The sequence below is a fragment of the Oryctolagus cuniculus genome, chromosome 1 (assembly GCF_051225735.1).
Source record: "Oryctolagus cuniculus isolate XC-2025 breed Fujian yellow rabbit chromosome 1, ASM5122573v1, whole genome shotgun sequence".
NCBI lineage: Eukaryota > Metazoa > Chordata > Mammalia > Lagomorpha > Leporidae > Oryctolagus > Oryctolagus cuniculus.
In genome coordinates this window covers 134,584,347-134,607,113 of record NC_142867.1, presented here as the reverse complement: position 1 = coordinate 134,607,113, position 22,767 = coordinate 134,584,347, and the positions used below count along the sequence as shown (strand labels likewise).

Genomic DNA, 22,767 nt, shown 5'->3' with positions numbered 1-22,767 from the left:
GAAACACATGGGTGGTGTCAGATGGTGATTTTCCTGTGATGTCTTGGCTATCTGCTTCCGACTTGGGGGATCTCAGGCTATATTCTGTCCTGTGCTGGCCTGAGTCATCCCAGACCCTCCTCCACCTATGAGGTGGTCAGAACAACCTCTTCTGTGCTCCCCTTTGAGACTGAGCAAAGAGACTTTTTTTTTGACAGGCAGAGTGGATAGTGAGAGAGAGAGAGACAGAGAGAAAGGTCTTTCTTTGCCGTTGGTTCACCCTCCAATGGCCGCCACGGCCAGCGTGCTGCGACCAGCGCACCGCGCTGATCCGATGGTAGAAGCCAGGTGCTTCTCCTGGTCTCCCATGGGGTGCAGGGACCAAGCACTTGGGCTATCCTCCACTGCACTCCCGGGCCACAGCAGAGAGCTGGCCTGGAAGAGGGGTAACCAGGACAGAATCCGGCGCCCCGACTGGGACTAGAACCCGGTGTGCCGGCGCTGCAAGGCGGAGGATTAGCCTAGTGAGCCGTGGTGCTGGCCCCAAAGAGACTTTTTAAAGACCCCTCCCTCACCTGGGCTGGGGGGTTGCTGGCCAGGAGGTGGGCTGAGAATCAAATCCATAACTACCCAGACCCTCAATTCTTTTTTTAAAAAATTATTTTATTTATATGAAAGACAGAGTTATACAGAGGTAGAAACAGAGAGAGAAGTCTTCCATCCACTGGTTTACTCCTCAAATGACTGCAAGACTGGAGTGAGCTTGTTCCGAAGTCAGGAACCAGGAGCGTCTCCCACGTGGGGGCAGGGGCCCAACCACTTGGGCCATTCTCCGCTTCTTTCCCAGGTGCGTTAGCAGGAAGCTGGATCCTAAGTGCAGCAGCTGGCACGCCAATCTGTGCCCATATGATACGGGATGCTGGGGCTGCAGGCCAGGGCTTTACCCTTCACGCCACAGCGCGGCCTCTCCCCCCACCCCACCCTGGATTCTGACCTCCCGCACAGGCCCTGCTCTAGAGGCTCTAGAGCAGGGTACACACGGAGGTCTACATCCTAAGCAAGACCCCGGCTGCGGAACATTACACTGGACTATTCTGTCTTCACCAATGATTGCGATTTGGAGTCTGCAGAAGCAGACTTTGAGCCCTGGTTTGGCCTGAATGGTGTTCCCCATGGTCAACCAGGGGGCAACAGAACAGGCCCAGGGAAAGGCCCAGGGGCCCCGCAGGCCCTGCCTTGCCTCCGCCAAGCCCAGCAGGTGTCTTGGCGTCTCTCTGGCCCTAAGACCAGACCAAGGTTGGGGAAAATTCCTAGGCCACTCCTCCTCCGCTCCCAGCACACCTTTGGACTAGGGGCTCTGTGCAAAGATTGACAGCTGGGTAACCAGCCCTCCAATTTCCTCCTTCGTCAAGACTCTTGCCTTGCTCAGCAAAGGCAGCGCGGCAGGGGGCTTCCAACCCTTCCCAGTATTGGACATCCCAGCTCCCTGCACCTGCTCCTCACCAGTGGCCTCCTCTCCACACCTCGGAGCGGGGCAGGGAGTTCCAGGGTACCGGGGACCTGGAAATTGGGTTAAGTCTTCTACTCCGGGGCAATCAGGAAGAGGGTCTCTAAACGGGGAGGGGCAAGAGAGGAACCCCCACCACCTGGCCCCACCACTGCCCCTCGCTCGGGTCTAAGATGCTGCCATCAAAGATCACGCTGAGATGTTGGCAAGTGGCAATGAGTTGCCTGAGGACGCCTCTGCAATTTCTTAGAGAAGAAGACTGACTCACACTTAATATTCAATCAAACAACGGCTTAAAAAATCCGCACGAGTCCCAGGAATTGTTACTACAGCCATGCTCCTGGCGCAGGAGGCTGTGCCAAGGGCTTCCAGTCACTCGCGGGGAGCTCTCCTGGGCCCAGCAATTCTCTGGCGCCGCGGCGGGTTCCCCTTTGCAGGTGTGGCTCCTAGGTTCGCTCTGTGTCGCCGCCCGCGGCGAGGTCCCTGGCGCCAAGCAAGTGCAGGGCGCTGTCGGGCGCGCGGGGGAGCCGGGGCAGGGGCGAGCGCCGGCAGCAAGCGGCCGCGGAGGAAGAGGAGGCTGCGGGGCCCAGCCTGACGCAGCGGCCGAGCAGGCCCCCGAGTCGGCCAGCCCTCCGCCGCCGGTTCCAGCGAGCCAGCCGGAGCAGAGGGAGGCGCCCGAGCGCGCCAGCGAAGGAGGCGGGGAAAGGAGCGGGCGAGGCGGAGGCGAGGGAGGGCCCCGCCCGCCGCGCCCTGGCCGCCGGGCATGTGTGGCCGCAGGCGCCCGACGCCGCCGCTGTCCCGGGGCTGAGCCGCGCCCGGGGTCCGGGACGGAGCGTGGCCGAGTGTGTGTGTGTGCGCGCAGGCGAGCGCCGTGCCGGCCCTCGGCCTCCCGCTCGCTCCGCTGGGGCCGCGGTGCATGTTCGCTCCCTGCCGCTGTGTGCCGAGAGGCAGGAGGACCATGAAGATGATCCACTTTCGGAGCTCCAGCATCAAATCGCTCAGCCAGGAGATGAAATGCACCATCCGGCTGCTGGACGACTCGGAGATCTCCTGCTACATCCAGGTGCGGCCGGCGCGGAGCAAGGGTCCAGGGTGCAGGGCGCGTGGAGCCGGGCGCGGGGGGCCTCTGCAGGTGGGCGTGCGCGGGTAGGGAGGACCCGGCTGCAAAGCCAGATTTCGCTTCTTCGGCCCTCCGGGGCTGGGGGCGGGGGTCCTAGCCAGGTGTGGGGCGGCGGCATTGTGCCCCGGAGGTGCCGTAGCAGCGCCCGGCCCCTTCCCCAGCCACGCGCCCTGTGCCGTGCCCAGGCTGGGGGCTCAGGGCAGCTGCTTCTGGGGAGTGGCCCCCTCTGGAAATGGGAATCCTGAGAGCAGAGGGGGGCCACTTGCGAATCGCCCGCTCCCTTTCTCCACGTGGAGAAGGCACGCACCAGCCGGGCTCACTCATTTTCTTTATCCCGCGCCCGGGGTACCGTGAGTGCAGGGACCTGCTTCCTGCCCCCGGCCACTCCCTGCCTCTGGTCTTTACTGCGTGGGGCAGTAGCGAAGTTTCCCCCAGAGTGAGCGAGGCTGGGCAGCCTTGGGCTCCAGGATTTGAAGGGATGGGCCACACGCTGTTTGAACTGTAGCTCCTTGCAAAAAAAATGTGTGAAGTGCGTTTCAGAAGAAGGAAGCGGGGTTGGGAGACCAGTAAGTGGGGAGCCGTGCGGGAACCTGGGTTTCCCGGGAAAGCCTTAGAATCTCGGTGGATGTTCGCTGTCGCCCAGGTTGGAGGAGAAGGCAGGTTTCTGGCAGCTTCCTCCTTGGGTAGCAAGTGCCTTTGGGCTTGCAGGAAATCCAGCGTGAGCAGCAAGGGAGAGTGTGTGTGTGTGTGTGCTCGTTTGTGAGCACTGGCGCGGTAGGATGTACCTGCAGGCAGGTGTGCCCGTCTCTCATCACCCCAAGGCTGCCCCACTCTGAGCGCAGGCTCAACCCTAGTTAACTTCTGACATTTAAAGCTACTTAATTATTCATCTTTTGGATGACCCCAGTGTTGAGGCTCTTCAAACACAGGGCACAGCATACAGGTGAATGGGGCTGTGTCTCCCAGAGTCAGGAATCCCCCTCTAGGCTTTGTTAACCACGAATAAATGGAAGGTCTTTCCTTGTTTTCTTTTTGGGGTGTGTGTGTTGCTTGTTTTGTTTTTGATTTTTTTTTTTTTTTTTTTTTTTTTGCTGGTGCGAGTTTGGGACAAAAGGACAGTGACAGCTACTCTGTTAGGCAACAGCCAGACAAGTTTCGAGGTAGGAAAGGTGGGGCCAGCCCCATGACCTGCCCACAGAGTAAGCTCCCACTGCATTTTCTGGAGGATCTTAAATTTCATTCTGAGCTAAGCAGTACTGCTAGACTTAATCAGAGGATTAGCAGGAGAGGTTGGATGTGGACTGTCTCGTGGGACCAAAGAGGGTGGCTGTCTGGGTCCTTGGCCTGTGTTGAATGGGGAGGGGCCAGTGGCTGGCATGGAAGACAGAGGTCTGTCTGAAAGCCTCTGCCTGTCTGGTCCTCCTTGGAGTTGACATTTGGTTCTTTTTTTCTTCATTAGAATAGCTATGTAGTCCCCTTTCAAAGGACGCGTATTTGTTGTCTGGTGTTCCGGGAAACAATAAATTATAGGCAACCTAATAACAGTTTGGAAAGTTTGAGTTTTTATGGCTTAGTGGATGCCAGAGGTTAAAAGGTTGCATTCCAAAATGTTGAATTTGGCCTTGATTTAAAAAAAAACACACCCAGATATTTCATATTGTGGCACACCCTTCTCTGTCCCTGCTGCCTCCAAATGGTGGTGACCTTTTAACCAATTGAAATGCATGGAAAGGTCCTATTTTGATAATTTTGGACCTCATTTCTTCCTAGAGTATTTCAAACCTGGAATTGAAATTGCACTTCCAAGTATCAGGTTACAAAAAAAAAAAAAAGTTCCTGCTTGTCTGGAGAACAAAAGGAGAAACTGCTCAGGGGGCTTCCTTCAGCCAGGTGCTGGGGTGGCTGCAGGTGGTGGCTGAGGGATGAGAGGGACTGTCGCGGGGGCCCCTGTGACGAACTGCAGGTGCCATTTCTCCAGATGCCGTCTCTGGACAGAGCCGTTCACACCTGCTGCGTCTCCGCTATAATCTTTCAAGGTGGGTCATAATCTCATTTTATGAATAAAAGCCCCCAAGACACTGAGAACCTAAGTGACTCGTCCAAGGTCACATATCTAAAAAGGGATTGAGCCCAGAATTGTGTGGCTCCAAAGCTTCGTGTGTGTAGCTGACTTTCAGTGAAGTTTCCAGACACTAAGGGAGAAAAATCCAAGCTGTGGGGGCTGAACCATGACTGGAGGCCAGTAGGGATTCCCTGCCAGTGTGCGAACTTCCCCGGGGCCAGAGGCTGGCGGGAAGGCTGGTGACACAAAGGTCATTGGAATGTCACACTCCGAAGACCACTGGGAACCGTGCCCACCCGCAGGAAACGTGGTGTGGCTTTAAGGGAAACAGTATTCTAAACGCCCTGTTAGATTCTGCTCGTCATATTCTTGCATTTCAGATAGCAGCACCCCAATTCTCCCTGTGCCTTAAGAGATGAAGTCTGAACCAAGCCCAAAGGGGAGTTGCCTGGTTTTGCCCTGATTCCAGAGTTAATGGTGAGGGTTGCACGAGGAGGTTGTGTTCTGCTCCAGTGTGCCTGGCTGCGGAAGGCAAAGTTTTCTTCTTGCTACTTTATTTGGGTTTTGTTTTTTGACCAGGATCTTTGCATCTACTATAATACTGATTATAGGAAGCCGCTTTTGTAAAAACAACGGCTTTCACATCTGTTCCTTTTCCAAGCTATGCAGTTTTGGTGGTATCTTTCACAAGGAAAACTTTCAGACACAGAAGCCCAGGGTGTAGTTTAAGCAGCTGCATAGCCAGTGGCAGTAGGACATGGGCTGCTGCTTCTCACGCCCTCTAGGATGCTGTCCCATCATGGCATTTGTGTGTGGGTGTTTAGGTCCGGTGGAGGAGGAATTCCACATGGACGAGGGGACAGGGCACCAGACAGAGGCCTGCAGAGGGAGGGGCTGCCCAGTGCTCCCCCGTGGGCTGTTGCTGCTTCAGTTAGACTGGGACCTCCCCGTCTTCCCTGTGTGCAGAGCTGATGTGATGATTCACAGCTCTTCCTAATGAACTTGCCGTTTTTAACGCTGACTTTTATTGAGCAGAACAGATTTTTTCGCATTATTCACTCTTTAGCAAAGCCTCGTAAACATTGTTAGAATTGGCTGGAAATTTGTAGTTAATAGAAATTTTGTCATAGCATGTAGTAGGCACTCAGTAAATACAAGAGTACTTCAAAATATTTTTGGAAAATGGAATTAAATATGGTTGTTTTTGTGCAAAAATTTCTTTGAAATTGTGCATGGGTCTTCCTAATATGCATTTTCTATGAATTTTTGAAGGCCCTGTAGATTGGATTTTATTTATTTTTTTGTACCCAAACAAACTTATCTTTCGATTTTGTTTTCCATAAACTGTTGGAAGTTCACTTGGATAGGTGTAGCTTTCCTTTCTAAACTGTAGGAGCATTTTATTCTCGCAGATGCTGCTCACTATTGAATCCCTAATACTTTTAGTTGTAGCTGGCTTCTAGTATGTGTTGATTAAACACTCAGTGAATGAGTGCTAACCTGTCCCATGTTTAATTTAGCTCATTACCTATCAACATCAGGGTAGCGTGACAGCATTGGATTGGGAATCAGATACATGGTTTAATTATGTTGTCTGACACTGAATGAGTCATTTGATATTTGGAGTTAATTTTCTTTATTTGTAAAATACGGGCGTTGGCTTAGAATGATGGGTACCATTTAAAAAGTCTATAGTTTAATTATTATCTAGACAGATTGCACTGGAGCAAACCGTTGCTATTGGCAGAGTGGTTGTACACACGTGATTTTCATAGTGATCCTGCATTATCTCCGTTTTATTGCTGTTACTGTGTTATCAAGTGTTGTCTCATCCTTACACACATGGAAAGCCAGATTCAGAGAGATTAAGCAATTTGGGTCACTTGGCAAATAAATGGATTAGAACCCATGATGTTTGACTCAGAATCCAGGTCTCTCTCTCTCTCTCTCTCTCTCTCTCTCTTTTTTTTTTTTTTAGGCTGTGGCACTGTGTCTTGAGACTTGAGGATTAGAATGCTTTGGGCTGGAAGTAGGGGCCGAGTCAAAGTGGCTTAAATAATAAGGTCACTTACAGTCTTAGCCAGTGGGAAGCCCAGGGATGGGGCAGGTTCAGGGTTGTTCCTCTGCTCTGCCTGCACCCAAGGCTTTCCCTCTTCCCACTCTGCCAAGCCCAGCACATCAGCTGTGTCACTGTCACCACCACGGTTATTCGGAAGCTGTGGTGCTGGATCTGGGGCACCACGTCCACCCCACAAAAGGAGGCATTTCCTGGTGCATGGCTTTTGATTCCAGAGGAACAAACACCTTTCCCAGAGGCCCCAGCATTCTTCCCCTCAGGCTGTGCTGGCCAGGACTGGACCACCTGCTCCTGCCCTAGCTATGACGGCTTCTAGGAGTGTGTGTACCTGGTGTCTTCCCTCTCGCTCCTGGGTGCTGGGCTTTGCCATATGGAAAGCATGGAGAGGTGTGTGTGTGTGTGTGTGTGTGTGTGTGTGATGAGGAGGAACAGCTACTGGTTAATCAAACTGTAGGGTCTTTTAGACTCTGTCAAATTGGGTTGTGATTAGTGTTCGAGTAAACTTTTCAGAATAATTTAGTAAGTTGTTATCTAAGTCCTGGCCTATTTTAGGCATTCTTTGTACGATCAGCTTCCAGAACAAGAAAGAATACGAGTTAATCTTTTGTAGTTGGTGTTGTTAAATATCAGTCCAGTTCTTACAGATCCGGGGGCGGGGAGGGTAGGTCTGGGCAGCTGTACGGAATCGTCCCCGGGCAGGAGCGAGCTGGGAATGTGTTGCAGGGACAGGATGGCAGAGGGTCTGAGACCTTGTGTTTAGAGAGCACTGCTTGCTAGCGTTTGAACCCTGGCTCTGCCACTGACTTGTGAGGTGGCGTTGGGCATTCATGTTGCTTCTCTGGGCCTCAGCATGCTCATCTGTAAAGTGTACGCAATAGTGACACGGATTTTCCTGGATTTGCCAAAAGGCCCGAATGAGGGATGGGTGTGCAGTGCTTGGCTTAGTACGCGGCCCGTTGTAGGAGCTGAGAAAAGAGTGACCGTGACTTAGCATTATGTGAAGACATGTTAGAGGTAGCGCTAAGTAGTTGCAAGACTTTGCCTTAGAATGCAGTGATGGGGCCAAGGCTGTGGCATAGAGGGTAAAGCTGTTGCCTGCAGTGCTGGCATCCCATATGGGTGCCGGTTCGAGTCCCGGCTGCTCCACTTCTGATCCAGCTCTCTGTCATGGCCTGGGAAAGCAGTAGAAGATGACCCAGGTTCTTGGGCCTCTGCACCCACATGGGAGACTGGAAGAAGCTCCTGGCTCTTGGCTCCTGGCTTCGGATTGGCCTAACTCCAGCGACCAACTAGGGAATGAACCAGCGATGGAAGACCCCCCTCTCTCTCTCTCTCTCTCTCTCTTTCTCTCTCCTCTCCTTCTCTCTCTCTGTAACTCTGCTTTTCAAATAAATAAATAAATCTTAAAAAAAAAGAATGCAGTGACTTTGAGCCCACACTCTGTCACTTCCTGTTCATGCAAGACCTTTAGCGTACTGGGCACAGTTCTTCAGTTGCCAGCCTCCCCTGAGTTGTTGAGATGAAAGATGAGAAAGCGTGCTGTGAATGTTAAAGCATCACCCAAATGCATTGGATGGGTCTAAAAAAAAAAAAAAGGAAAAGGCAGCTTCTTATTTGTTGGAATGGGAGTTGGACGAGCACATGAAAACATGTGTATGCTGAATACCAGGCTCTGATGAAGTCCAAGCTCAGGGCCAGCTGACAGCCACATCTTTTCTGCTGGTAAGGCCAATCCAGCACTTTTCTCTAAAGTCATCTAGAATGTCATTCAGCGTCGAGTGAAAAACCAGACACAAAAGAACAGAGGAGAGAGAGAGAGAGAGAGAGCTTGTTAAATCCCCTGGGCCAGCTCTGCCTGTTTAAGGCCTGGGTCACGTGCGCAGACTTTGCTATTCAGTGTATCCTGAAAACAAAGGTAATTCCACTCCAATGGCCTGCAGAGACGCATCTCTGGGTGTCTTCAAAGCACAGGCAGAGGGTACCAGTGCAGGAAGAGCCAGTGCTGTTAGGGCCTGGTCGTGGCTGCTGTGTCAGCCAGGGGGCTTTGAACTGCGTGCAGCCTGGTCTCACTCAGACCGGCTTTCACACCCGGGGTGTTTACTGCCTCGTATGTTCGGAAGCCCCGGAGTCAGGGCTGGATTCCATTTTTCCCGGGTTCCCTTGCTTTTGCGTGGGAAGGCTCTGGGGATGGCTTCATCCCTGGGTTGGCAGTGAAGTGGGTATAGCAGGGCCAGTGGTTGCAGTTTCATAGGACCCCCTCCAACTCCGCCTCCCACGCAGAAGCCCTGCAGTCTTTCTGATCAGACTCCTACTTCCTGTACGAAGCCCAGAGCCAGGCACTGCGGGTTTTTTGTATTTTTTAGTTTACTGTTAGGGACTCAGAGTGCAGTATCAGTTTCCATCCTGGTGATGGCCTCTATGCTGGGATCTGTACCTAAAAACTGGAGATCTGTTCTGTAAGAGGAAGGGGAAAACCACTCCTGGGCAGATGACCAGGAGTGCCTATAGCAGGTGCTTTATCTGCCTCAGTCCAGGGACCTCCTAAAGTTCCCGGGATCCTTTCACAGCGTCTGTGGGGCTCCAGCTATTTTCCAAACAGTACCAAGATAGGGTTTGCTTTTTTTTTTTTTTTAATCATGGTCTTATTGAAGTATAATTCACATTCCATGTGATATACTTAAGGATACAACTTGATGTATTTACAGGTTTTCCTAACAGTCACCACAATCAATTTTAGAACATTTTCATGATCTCCCTAAGGCTTTGTGCCCTTCGAAGTCATCTTTCATTTCCCTGGAAACCTCCCAGCCCTAGGCAGTCACTGAGCTGCTTCCGGTCTATAGATTTGTCTATTCTGGACAGTTGATGAAAGTGGAGTTATTCAATATGTGGCTTTTTGGTTTGTTCTAAAGTTAAGATTTATTTTTTCTATTTGAAAGGCTCAGTGACAGAGAAGGAGAAAGAAAGAAAGAAAGAAAGAAAGAAAGAAAGAAAGAAAGAAAGAAAGAAAGAGGTCTTCCATCCACTGGTTCATTCCACAAATGGCTGCAATGGCAGGGCTGAGTCAGGCCAAAGCCAGGAGCCTGGAACTCCATCCAGGTCTCCCAAGTGGGTGGCAAGGATGCAAGTACCTGGGCCATCCTCTACTGCTTTTACAGGCACATTAGCAGGGAGCTGGGCCTGAAGTGGGGCAGCCAGGAATTGAACTCGTACTCTGCTGTGGGATGCTGGCATCACAGACTACGTAGCTTAACCTGTTATACCATGATGCTGGCCTGTGTGTGGTTTTTTGTGTCTGACTTCTCAGCACAGTGTTTTCAGGTTCATGCATGTTGTAGTCTGGATCAGTACTTTCTTCCTTTTTCTTGTTGAATAGCAGTCCCTTGTGTAAATATGTTATATTTTGTTTACCTACTCTTAACTTGGTGAACTGGGTGGTTTCTCTCTTATTATGGGTTATGTTGCATGAACTTCCTTGTACAAGTTCTGTAAATGCTTTTAGTTTCCTTTGAGTATCTACCTCCAACTGGTATTATGGGGTCACATGGTAACTATGTTAATTTTTTGAGTGATTGCCCAAACTGTTTTTTGAAGTGGCTACACCCTTTTGTATTGCAACCAGAAGTATATAGAAGAGTTTTAATTTCTCCATATCTTCTCCAGCACTTGTTGTTTGTCTGATTGTAATCATTTAAGTGGATGTGGAGGTGTAGCTCATTGTAGGTTCGACTTGCATTTCCTTTATGGTTAATGATATGTTTATTTGTCGTTTGCGTATTCTCTCTGGGTATTATCTATTCAGATACATTGCTTGTTTTTATACTGGGTTGTCTCTAATTACTCAGTGGTAGGAGTTCCTTTGATATTCTGGTTACCAACCCTTTATATAGTAAACATTTTGCAAAATGCTTCCTTGGCCACGGGCAGTCTCTTTACCTCCTTGATGGTCTCAAACTTTTTTTTTTTATTTTGATGAAGTCAGTCCAATTTATATGAAAAATATTTTTTCTCGCTTGTGTTTCTAGTATCAGAGCTAAGAAATGATTGCTCAATCTGAAGTCATGGGGGTTTATGCCTATTTTTACATGGAACAGTTTTGTAGTTTTATATGTAGGACTTTGATGCTTTTTTGGTGGATATGTAGTTTATAAACCATAAAATTCACTATGGATTGTAGAATGTTCACAAAGAAGCGCAGTTATCACTGCTGCCTAACTTTAGAATACGTTCATCGCTCCTATGCCTAAACCATGTCCTATCCTTGTGTATGGCGTGAGGTGCGGGCCGGGGTCTATTCTGTGGCACGTGGCTGTCTTGTTCTCCCAGCACCACTTGTCGAAGACCTGATGCTCTCCCCGTTGGATCTGTGTTGTCATTCTGGTTAAGATGTTGTTTGCTTTTTCTGCTCTCATCCTTCTGCGAGTGTACGGTGGATTTTTCCCAAGGCTTTTTGATGTGTGATCCCACGACACATTGAATACCAAACCATGTCGGCACTCGGCTTTCCATTGAGTGAGACATTAAAGATATTTGCGAAAAAATAGAGCAGTGCTACTTTTCTCACTAAATTATTATTGCTTTTAAAGATTCGCTTATTTGGCCGGCACTGTGGCATAGCAGGATAAACCTCCATCTGCTGTGCAAGCATCCCATATGGGCAGTGGTGTGTGTCATGGCTGTTCCACTTCCGATCCAGCTCCCTGCTAATGGCCTGGGAAAGCAGCTGAAGATGGCCCAAGTGCTTGGGCCCCTGCACCCACGTGGGAGACCCGGAAGAAGCTCCTGGCTCCTGGCTTTGGATCAGCCCAGCTCTGGCCATTGTGGCCATTAAGGGAGTGAACCAGTGGATGGAAGACCTCTCTCTCTGCTTCTCTGTCTGTAGCTCTACCTCTCAAATAGATAAATAAATAAATAATAATAAGGATTTATTTATTTGAAAGGCAGAATTACAGACAGAGAGGGAGGGACAGAAAGAGAGAGAGAGAGAGAAAGAGAGAGAAAGAGATCTCCCAACCACTGGTTCCTTCCCCAGATGGCTGCAAAGGCCAAGGCTGGGCTAGGCCAAAGCCAGGAGCCAGGAGCTTCACCCAGGTCTCCCATGTGGGTGCAGGGGCCCAAGTGCTTGGGTCGTCTTCTGCTTCTTTCCCAGGTACATTAGCAGGGAGCTGTATTGGAAGTGGAGCACTTGAGACTCAAACTGGCACCCATATGGGATGTTGGTGTCACAGGAGGCGGCCTAACCTGCTGTGCTACAGCGCTGGTCCCACTAAATTATTTTTTGTTATGAAGTATAGTTATTTTTTGTAGAAATGCATCATTTATATTAATATGCAGTGGGTTTATTGTTATTTTTGAGTGAGTCAATAATGAGATATTTAAAAAAATTCTCAGTAAATATTGACATATACAACCCACACACTCATATTAACAGAAATTCTGCAGATCCTTATTAGTGTAGAGGAGTTTTGAGCTTAAGAGTTGTTGGTGTGGCTGACTGTCAATTTATTTGAGCTTCCTGAAATAATAAAAAAAAAAAAACTAAAACAAAATAAAATTCCTAAACATCTTGCGATTTCAAGATTGCAAGTGACAAGTACTAGAATGATGTCGTTTTAACAGAAAACACCAAATATATGCATGGAAAATGTATTTATGTATATTTGTAATTCTTAGCCATAGTCATGTATGTGTTTGTGTTTCAGTGTGCATGGGTGTGGGGCTGTGTGTGCGTGTACACATATACATCACGATGTTAAGAGTAGGGCAGGCCGGCGCCGCGGCTCACTAGGCTAATCCTCCGCCTAGCGGCGCAGGCACACAGGGTTCTAGTCCTGGTTGGGGCGCCGGATTCTGTCCCGGTTGCCCCTCTTCCAGGCCAGCTCTCTGCTGTGGCCAGGGAGTGCAGTGGAGGATGGCCCAAGTGCTTGGGCCCTGCACCCCATGGGAGATCAGGAAAAGCACCTGGCTCCTGGCTCCTGCCACCGGATCAGCGCGGTGCGCCGGCCGCAGCGCGCCTCCGCGGCGGCCATTGGAGGGTGAACCAACGGCAAAGGAAGACCTTTCTCTCTGTCTCTCACTGTCCACTCTGCCTGTCAAAAAAAAAAAAAAAAAAAAAAAAAAAAAAAAAAAAAAAAAAAAAAAAAAAAAGTAGGGCAAGATAAAGCTCTCTCTCTCTCTCTCTTTTTTAAAGATTTATTTATTTATTTGAAAGAGTTACACAGAGAGAGGAGAGGCAGAGAGAGAGAGAGAGAGAGAGTTCTTCCATCCACTGGTTCACTCCCAAAATGGCTGCAAAAGCCGGAGCTGGGCCAATCCGAAGCCAGGATCCAGGAGCTTCTTCCAGGTCTCCTATGTGAGTACAGGGGCCCAAGCACTTGGGCCATCTTCTACTGCTTTCCCAGGCCACAGCAGAGAGCTGGATCAGAAGTGGAGCAGCTGGGACTTGAACCGGTGCCCATATGGGATGCTGGCACTGCAGGTGGCGGCTTCACCCGCTACACCACAGTGCTAGCCCCAAACAGGCTCTCTTGAAGTAAAGAATTTTCAAATTGTACTTGTAGAGCCATACCTTAATTTGAGACACCCCCCTCTTTGATGATGGAAAATGTATAACAACTGTGCGTGAAATGTTGAAAATGTAAAACCGCTTGAATCAGGTTCATTACTCATTTGAATTATTAACTTGTTATTTATTTTTCTGAGTAAATGTTTTGGGAAAACTGTGAAAAATATTGAAGGGCTGGAAATACGAGAATTTACCCCACAGAGCATCCACTGCGAGATGCGCGTGGCAGAAGCGATAGACACTGGGGCCTTCCTGGTTCCCTCGTTGTGTGATGGACAGACTCCGCTTGCTCCTCCCGGGCAGCAGCAAGGGCCAGGTGTGTCTCTGGAGATGGGAGAAGCAGCAGGATTCGGGTCGGGGTCCATGAAGGCAGACTTTGCAGCTGAGCTCTGGGAGGGAGGCTTCTCAGGGTGTGGCATTCGTGCATCTTTTGTGCTGTTGTGAAAAGTGTAGATTCTGGGCAGGGACCTGAAATCCTGCGTCTCTAACTTCCTTCCAGGCGGCTGACGGTGGACCACAGCTGGAATGGTGATGCGTTAGTAGGCATTAAGCGTCTCATAATCTTTTTTTTTTTAATATTTGAAAAGTTATCTGTTTTCATTTTATTTGGGGGGGTTGGAGAGAGAGAGAGAGAGTTTTATTTGGGGGGGAGTTGGAGAGAGAGAGAGAGGAGAGAGAGAAAGAGAGAGAGAGGTCTTCCATCCGCTGGTTTACTCCCCAAATGGCCGCAACAGCCAGAGCTGCGCCAGTCTGAAGCCAGGGACCAGGAGCTTCCTCTCGGTCTCCCGGCAGGTGCAGGGGCTCAAGAACTTGGGTCATCCTTCACTGCTGGACTGGAAGAGCTGGACTGGAAGCGGAACAGCTGAGACTCAAACCAGTGCCCATATGGGATGCCAGCACTGCAGGTGGTGGCTTTTACCTGCTACACCACAGCCCCTGGCCCCCTGGGTGGCGTCTTAACTGCTGTGGCTGTCTGTGTCTCATAATATGCTTAATTCCCATCAGTGTGAGGACTGTTCCTTTTTGGCCCTTATCGCCGCCCGTAGTGCTTCACCTGGTGGATTTCCTTTAGCAGGTGTACAGTGAAAGGATGAGGGAGGGAGTGAATGGAGGAAGAAAGCCATTCGGGTGTGTCCGTCGTAGACAGCTCAAGTGCTGTTGCTGGGGACCCAGTGCTTCGTTTCAACTCCCTGTCCCAGCCACATCAGGAGATAGCTTTTCAAACAGGATTTCAGCGATAGCAAACCTGATGAGGTGCTGAATGCCTGTGAGAGCCCAGGCGATCTGGGGTTAGCGATGACCTCCCCATCCCTCTGGGCCTCTTGCTTTTCTGCGGCCAGGACTCTTGGTGGCATTGATGAGGAACTCTGGCAACAGCTCAGCACAGACAAGTCATTGTGTATCAGCCAGCAGTGTCTGGAAGCCCCCAGGGGCCCAGGGGCCTCAGCTGTTCTTACTCAACTGAAGTGACCCCAAGGGGCAGGGGCCCTGGAGGACAGTGCAAAATGCGTTCTCCCTGTAACATAAGCTCTGGAGCTGTTTGCTTTGGTGACGTTCCCTGAAGGCTCAGGACAGAGAAATGAAGCTGGCTTGAAAAAGGAACATTTTGTATATATTTGTGTACATCTAGCAGTTCTGTTTCTCAAGAGTGAATTAAAGTTTTTTCAAATCGCCTCAGCCTTATTCAGTAAATACTTGGTAAGAACCTTCTACATGCCAATCACAGAGCTGGGAGCTTGAGATACAAAAGAAAATAAAATCACCAGCAAGAGACTCACAGTCCGTTGGGGTAGGAGAGACGAGATGGATGTAGAGACGGTTGTATGCAGGTGGCAGGCTAAGAGGAGGCATCCGGATCAGGCTGGGGCATCGGTAAGTATCTGGTATTGATGCAACTTGATTAATAATTAAAGGACAAGTGGAAGTCAACTCCAGAAAGAGAAAAGTGCATTACAAGCAATGCGATCCCTTGTTTGGTATACAGCTTTAAGCATGAAAGAGCACGATGATTGGAATCAGGAATGAAGGAAGAGGGAACCTGGGATGAGTCCCCGGTGGTTGGTGTCAGTGACAGGGAACTGGCAATGCCACTCTTGGAGGGACAGTACTGGTCTCAATTTGTGTGGCCCAGTGCACAGTGAGAACACAAGGCTCCTTGTTCAGAATGTATGAAGAATATCAAGGTAGTGACAGAAGACATTAAACCAAGTACAGGGCTCTTCGAAGCACGGGTCCCTGAACCAATGCACGGGTCACTGCCCATTAAACTAGCCCCGTAGAGACAAACTAGAGGAGGAGCAGGCGGGGTGGAGACGATGTGTCCTGCTTAGGTACATTGATGTTGAGGTGCCTGTGATGGCATCCGAGTGACAAGTCTCAGCAGACAGGTGGATCTAGGAATGAGAGTTACCAGAGACACAGAGCCGACATGGAGACGTAGGTCATGTCCCTGCAGTGGGTGGGACAGAACCACCCTGGACTGGTCCTTGTTATTTTGGAATATGAGCTCTGAAATTCTTTCCAAGAACAGGTGATGACTTTTCCTTTGTTAGATAGCTCTGTCCTGAACTAGTCTCCATTTTCTCCTGCACCTAGACAGCCAAACCAGGGCTACCAGTGGGAACATGTTTTCCTGTCCTTCATGTCTTAGCTTGGACTAGCCAATGAAGAAAGCCTTAATGTTGTCAGTTTCAGAGCCTAGACCTTCCATTGTAGAGGGTTTCCCTTTGAGATGGTTTCATGAGCAGTAAATAGATAACACATTTATAAAGTCCTATCAGGATGGTACAAAATTATGCGTGTTATTTGAGGAGTAGCTTTGCAAGTTGTGACACAATTATTTATCCTTTATTTGGTATTTATTTATATCTTGGATGCCTCCTGTGAATTTTCTGTTCTACTCTTTTTTCAAAGGATTATTTTGAATATTAATTCAGATAGTTCAAGTTCTAGAAAATCAAAGAAATAATATTACCAATTATTACTAATCTTAGATGTACAACAGAATTTTGTCTGAATGCATTTATCTGTTATGCCAAGCTTTGAAATATGGTTATTGTGTTGCATGGGAAAGCAGTTAATAGCATTAATAGCATGTTTAGTTAATAGCATGTTAATAGATCAGGGTTTGGTTTATCATGTCTTCTCCCAGAGATATAATTGGTTGCTTTATGTCTATAGGTGTTGACGGTAAGTATTGACTTTGAAAGTGAAGGTGGACTGATGCAGGGTCTTCACACACAAACTGAAAATCCAAACACAACATCACTTACTAATGGATGCCAAGATGCACTTCAACAGCTTTCGAAAGAAATCAGTGACTCACTAGCCTTCTCACTAGAAGGGAGTTTGGAAGCCCCATCAACACGTTGTCTAATAATGCTTCCTGGGTATTTCTAGCTGACGTTGTATTTTGGAGGGTCTATGCGCGTTTTGCTGCCTGTTGGTCTGCAGCCATGCCAGTCCTTGTGAGCCCTGTGTTGTGGAGGTCCTGGCGGCGGTGGTGTTGAGTATTCCGGGCTCCTTGTTTAGCCGCAGGCTGCTTCTTCCCTTGCATTTCTCCTACTGTCTGCAGTAGTGTAGTAAGGATGTGTATTAGCTGGCTGAGGTCCGAGAAGTATTGTGTGGTTAGCCAAGGTTCTCATAGTTAGCGAGATTGGGTGGGGCATTGTGTCCTGAGTTCTAGGTCTGCTCCTGCTGTACTAAATACTACCATTGTTTTGTTGTTGAGCCCTGCCTGGTAGTCTCAGTGATGTAAGTCTTTTCTGCCAACAACCTTTTAAATAGTGCAGTAGAAAAACTTTACACTGATCCCACCTCTGGGCAGAGAAAGCAGACTGGTGCCTTACTTAGGACTGCCGCCCAAGTGCAAAGTTGAAACTTTTTTCCCATTTACCTTCTTTAGTAGCCTGTCACTACCTCATGTTCTTACAAATATTTTTCTGTGTATCCTAACCAGATAATTGAAAGGTATCCAACCCCTTTTTCTTTTTCCATCGCTTATTTAGAATGGTAGAGATATTACTTATAGTTTGAAATTTCATGTGAACTCCCAAGAAATTGCAAAGCAAAAGTAAGAAAGGATGATGTATGTCAATAGGATTTGCTGTCCTCTCGGGTGCGTTACCTTGTTGTTTTGAGATTGACTGTGGAGTTTGAAATCTTAGCAATTCTGGAGCTTGCTTTTGTAGAGAATGTCTAGAAAAAATAGGAGAACGAAGTTCGTTCTGGTTACGCACTAGCTGCAGCCTTGTCAGACTTTCTTAGTTTTGAAGGCTGAGGCAGGAGAGTAATAAAGTCTCTGGAGTCATGGGGGAAAACACACTCCACTTCTTTGACAGCACTCGGAGCTTGTCAAGGGCAGTGCCTTGTCTCCAAGCCTCCAGGGGGATGTATTTCTGCTGAGGGGCATTGTGGCCCAAGAGGGCACCTTCAGTGACACCTCCTGCCATGGTTCCTCCACCAGGTGTAGATGGCATCTTCGTGGTGTACTGCTGAGTAAAAGAAAAAGGAGGAGGAAAAGTTAGGAGTTCAAGGGCAGCCGTGAAGCCCAGGTTTGCAGCGCCAGCAGCCGTGTGGTAATTTGAGGCAGGCGAATTAGAAGAACGAAGCAGATTTTAATCATATGCTACCAAGAGGAAGGTGGCTTAGGTTCATCTGCCAGACTGTACCTCCATTAGGAAAGGGAGACTTTGTAATGCTCTTCTCCAGTATGTATTGTGACAGATTTCTCTCTTCCTTTCTTCCAGGCTTTCTTCAGTATACTCACGGGGTGGGAAATGCCAGTCTTTTTCTGCCACAGTGCATACAGCAGTTGTTAAATAGCAAATATTTTCTTGGAGCTGGTGGAATTGGAGAGAGAGAGAGAGAGAGAGAGACTGATTTTTTCGAGATGCAAGGTCTTTACCTTTTGTTAGATTCCAGTTTGGAAACTTAAAAAAGTGTCTCTTCCTAGCCATCCACACAGCAGATTGGGCATATCTCTGTCAGGGACAGAGATGACACCAAAAGATTAGTAAGAATATGGTCCTTGGGGCTGGCGCTGTTGCTCAGTGGGTTAACATCCTGGCCTGAAGCACCGGCATCCCGTATGGGTGCTGGTTCTAGTCCCGGCTGCTCCTCTTCCAATCCAGCGCTCTGCTGTGGCCTGGGAAAGCAGTGGAAGATGGCCCAGAAGAAGCTCCTGGCTCCTGACTTTGGATTGGCACAGCTCCGGCCATTGGGGCCATCTGGGGAGTGAACCAGTGGATTGAAGACCCCTCTCTCTGTCTCTATCTCTCTCTGTAACTCTGTCTTTCAAATAAATAAAATAAATCTTAAAAAAAAAGAATATGGTCCTTGTTAGTCTAGTGGGGTAGAAAAATGGCCTCAAGGTAGAACCGTTACTGAAAACCCACCGGGGTGTTGTTGGAGCTCCTAAAGGGACCAGAAATAGGACCAAAATGCTGGCTGGGGAGGCATCGCCTTTCCTTAAATCCCAAGTCACTCTCCTCCAAAGGCACTACTTCTTAAAAGGACATCTTTGAAATGGATCTCTGGCATTTTCTCACTAGCATTTAAAGTGTGAGTGAGAGCATCTTCAAGAACTTTGCTCTTTTTCTGGCAAATAGCTCGGCACAAACTGCACTTGCTACAGAATGTGAGTTGAAGGCAAGTCACTTCCCACCCGATTTGCACTCACAAGGTATCTCTGATGTAGACATTTTGGAGCATCCACGGGGACTCTGATCTAGCCTGGGAAGGACCCAGAAGCTTTCTGGAGGAGGTGATGTCGGAGGCAAGGTTTTTTGACATTGATTTTTATTTATTTGGAAGGCCGAGTTACAGAGAGACAGAGGGTGTTTAGCCTAACGGTTTAGCCTGGGTTTGATTCTTGCCTCCAGTTCCAGACTGCAGATTCCTGCTAATGTACAGCCTGGGAAGATGACTTGAGTAACTGGGTTTCTGCCATCACCCCCACCCATGTGGGAGACCTGGATTGAGTTCTGGCTGCTGACCCTAGCTTGTCTCAGCTCTGGCCATTGCTGAATTTTGGGGAGTGAACCAGTGATGGAATGATTTGAGAGTTCTCACTGTCTGTCTCTGTCTCTTTGCCTCCCAAGTAAATAAATAGGAAGGTAACTCAGAAACCCCACAGAGGCACGGTTTGTTTAAGCCAAATTTACCTGAAGAATTGTTTAGCCAGGAGTACCTTAGCTCAAACTTCCCGAGCTGGAGGTGAGATTTGTTGGATGTTTTGTCCCAGGCTTTAGATGCCCTAATTATTATTATTATTATTATTATTTGAAAAGCATTCCCCCTCCAGGGACACTGGAATTTGAGAGTTCTTAATTGAAGTCTTAAACTTTTATGTGCCGTGGGGGAGTGGTGATGGATCCATGACCAGTGATGAAGCAAGTCTTTCTTAGCTACAGATCAGGATACCTGGAGACCCGTCCACCGCACCACACCCCTGCGAGTGTAGACCTGAGCCCAATCAGAGAGGGCCTGCAGAAGCTCCAAGAAATGAGTTGAGCGCGGGTGCAAGGAGCTGGAAATGGCCTCCTTATGTGCGTCACGCCGGGGCTGTCCAGCAAAACTTTGACAACCATGAAGCTGGAAAATATAGTTTATATATATTTAAATATTTATTTGAAAGGCAAAGTGAGAGAGAGAGAGAGAGGAACTGAGAGAAGAAGAGATCTTCCATGTGCTGGTTCACCTCCCCAGGTGCATCAGCGGGGAGCTGGACCCGAATTGGAGCAGCTGGGTCTGGAACTGGCGCTCATATGGGGTGCTGGTGTTGTAGGCAGGAGCTTAAACTGCTGCATCACAATGCTGGCCCCAGGAATTTAGGTTTTTATAGGAAACATGCATCTTTCTCAGGGAGCTCTCAGAGTCTAGAGAGTGAAGGGACCCACTTGACCTGGGAGAGGACTGGGTGGAATATCATGTGTGCGGTTCTGTGCACTTAACCATCAGGTATTGTTTACATGAGTTTAACACTGCCGTGTTTTCTCCTTGGTTCCCAATAGAAGCGACTTACAGTGACTTAGAAAAAGGAAATCCAGTCCCAAAATGTGGAAGTCAACAGACCTTTTTAAGTCAGCATTCCTTTTGGAGATAATACTCTCTCTCTTTCTCTCTCTCTCTCTCTTTTTGACAGGCAGAGTTAGACAGAGAGAGAGAGAGAGAGGGAGAGAGAGAGAGAGAGAAAGGTCTTCCTTTTTCGTTGGTTCACTCCCCAAATGGCCGCTATGGCTGGCGTGCTGCGCTGATCCAAAGCCAGGAGCCAGGTGCTTCCTCCTGGTCTCCCATACGGGTGCAGGGCTCAGGGACTTGGGCATCCTCCACTGCACTCCTGGACCACAACAGAGAACTGGACTGGAAGAGGAGCAACCGGGACAAAATCCTGTGCCCTGACCGGGACTAGAACCTGGGGTGCCCGCGCCGCAGGTGGAGGATTAGTCTAGTGAGCTGCGACGCTGGCCCATAATACTCTCTTTAATAAAAATTGTAAATGTACTTAGCAAAAGTTCAAGTGATATAAAAGATAAGCTAATGAAAAATCAAGCCTCTCCCCATAGCTGATGCTAGACGTCTTTCTCAGAGGTGACCACTGCCACGGGAGTCTTGGGGCTGCATTCCCAGGATTTGCTTTTGCCTTCTAGAAATTGACGTGGACCACCTCATCATGGCAACGTCTGTATGGGCCACAATGACCTGGTGTGGCTGACCCGTCTGGAGCTAGAAGTGAGAGGTGTTTTTTTTTTTTTTTTTTTTTTTTTTTTTTTTTAGATTTATTTATTTATTTGAAGGCAGAGTTACAGAGAAGCAGAGGTGGAAAGAGAGAGAGAGAGGTCTTCCATCCACTGGTTCACTCCCCAGATGGCCTTAATGGCTGAAGCTGCACTGATCCGAAACCAGGAGCCAGGAGCTTCTTCCGGGTCTCCCATGCAGGTGCAGGGGCTCAATGACCTGGGCCATCTTCCACTGCTTTCCCAGGCCATAACAGAGAGCTGGATCGGAAGTGGAGCAGCCGGGGCTTGAACCAGCACCCATGTGGGATGCCCGCACTGCAGGCAGCAGCTTTGCCTGCTACGCCACAGCACTAGCTCCTAGTGTTTTTTTTTTTTTTTTTCTCAGTGTCTGAACACCCTCAGAAGTGTTGAAGCCCTTCTGTATTCATAGTTCTCCACGCTCCTTTATTCTTGTTGGTGGGCTTGCATTTGCGCCAGATGATTGAGACTCCCATCCCGGGTCTTCCTTCCGTGTGGCGTTTCAGTTCTCACCTGTCCAGAGCCCTCGTGCCCTTCCCTTTCTCTGCTTGCCTCTGAGCCCCGCAGACTTAGGATGCCTTCAGAGACGACCTCTCCTCCCAAGGGCCCTGATTAAAGCTCCTCTCTCCTCCGTGATGCTGAGCGGGAGGTGCTGAAAGACATCTGATGTGCGAGAGTCCCCCCAGGGCACAGGGGCCTCCTTAGATCCCATAGGACTTCGGAGAGTGAGGGGCGGGAGAGGAGAGGAGGCTGGCCCCTGGCAGGAGGACAGCAGCGAGGGAGGACATTTGCTCAGGCAGACGTGAGCCTGATGTGCAGTGGAGGGTGTTGGGTAGATACTCCCGCAGGAGTTCCTGTGCCCGATTCTGCAGGAAGGCTCATGCAGGTTCACAATGGCCAGGGCTGGGCCAGGGTGAAGCCAGAAGCCAGGAACTTCCTCCAGGTCTCCCTTGAGAGTAGCAGGGCCCCAGTCATTTGTGCCATCTTCTGTTGCTTTTCCCAGGACAGTAGCAGGGAGCTGGATCGGAAGTGGAATAGCTGGGACTCGAACTGGTGCCCATGTAGGATGCCAGTGCTGCACGTGGTAGCTTAACCTGCTATCCCTCAGTGCCAGCCCCTGTTGGTTCATTTCTAAAATGTCCACAATGACTGGGGCTGGGCAAGACTGGAGCCAGGAGCTCAATACAGGTCTCCCACATGGAGGGCAGGGACCCAAGTACTTGAGCCATCATCTACTGCCTTCCCAGGGTGTGTGTTAGCAGGGAGCTAGAATCAGGAGTGGATCTGGGTTTGAATCCAGACCAGATTCCCATCCCAGAGTCTTCTCTCTGAAGTGCCATCCCCAACCCCTTGTCCCTTGTTTATAGCACTTAACGGCTGTTCATCAGCTTGTTCATCTCTGTGCGCCTGTTTGTGAGCCGTCTTCCCTGCCGACTGGCAGCTCTGTGAACATCCAGTGTCTAGCATGTCTGCAGTGCCTGGGGATCCATAAAAATATTGTTCAGCCAGAAGACTATGTCCAGGAATACACTTTACGGAACACCAGTGATAGTGACAGCTTGCCGAGCACGGGGGGTGCCAGCCGGCGTGGTGGGCACCTTTCATTCCATTGGATCCCCAGAAGCATCCCTAGGCACTGGGCATTCATGTCCACATTTTACAGATGAGGAAAATGAGCAAGGGAAATGTTGGGTGTCCTG

At 49.2% G+C, this 22,767-nt stretch overlaps 1 protein-coding gene across 7 annotated transcripts in view; it reads left to right on the top strand.

Moving 5' to 3' along the window:
* The first annotated feature begins 2,203 nt into the window (after window positions 1-2,203).
* Window positions 2,204-22,767, top strand: part of FRMD3 (FERM domain containing 3) — a 287,141-nt gene continuing 266,577 nt past the window's right edge. For 4 of the 7 annotated variants that reach the window (XM_089315271.1, XM_070048872.2, XM_089315276.1 and 1 more), the window contains exon 1: window positions 2,237-2,549. In XM_089315271.1, the coding sequence (XP_089171397.1) occupies window positions 2,403-2,549 (147 nt within the window). In that variant the 5' untranslated portion in view covers window positions 2,237-2,402. Of the gene's footprint in view, window positions 2,550-22,767 lie in introns of all 7 variants that reach the window. The other 3 variants (XM_089315277.1, XM_008274897.5, XM_070048861.2) reach the window with 2 other exon arrangements.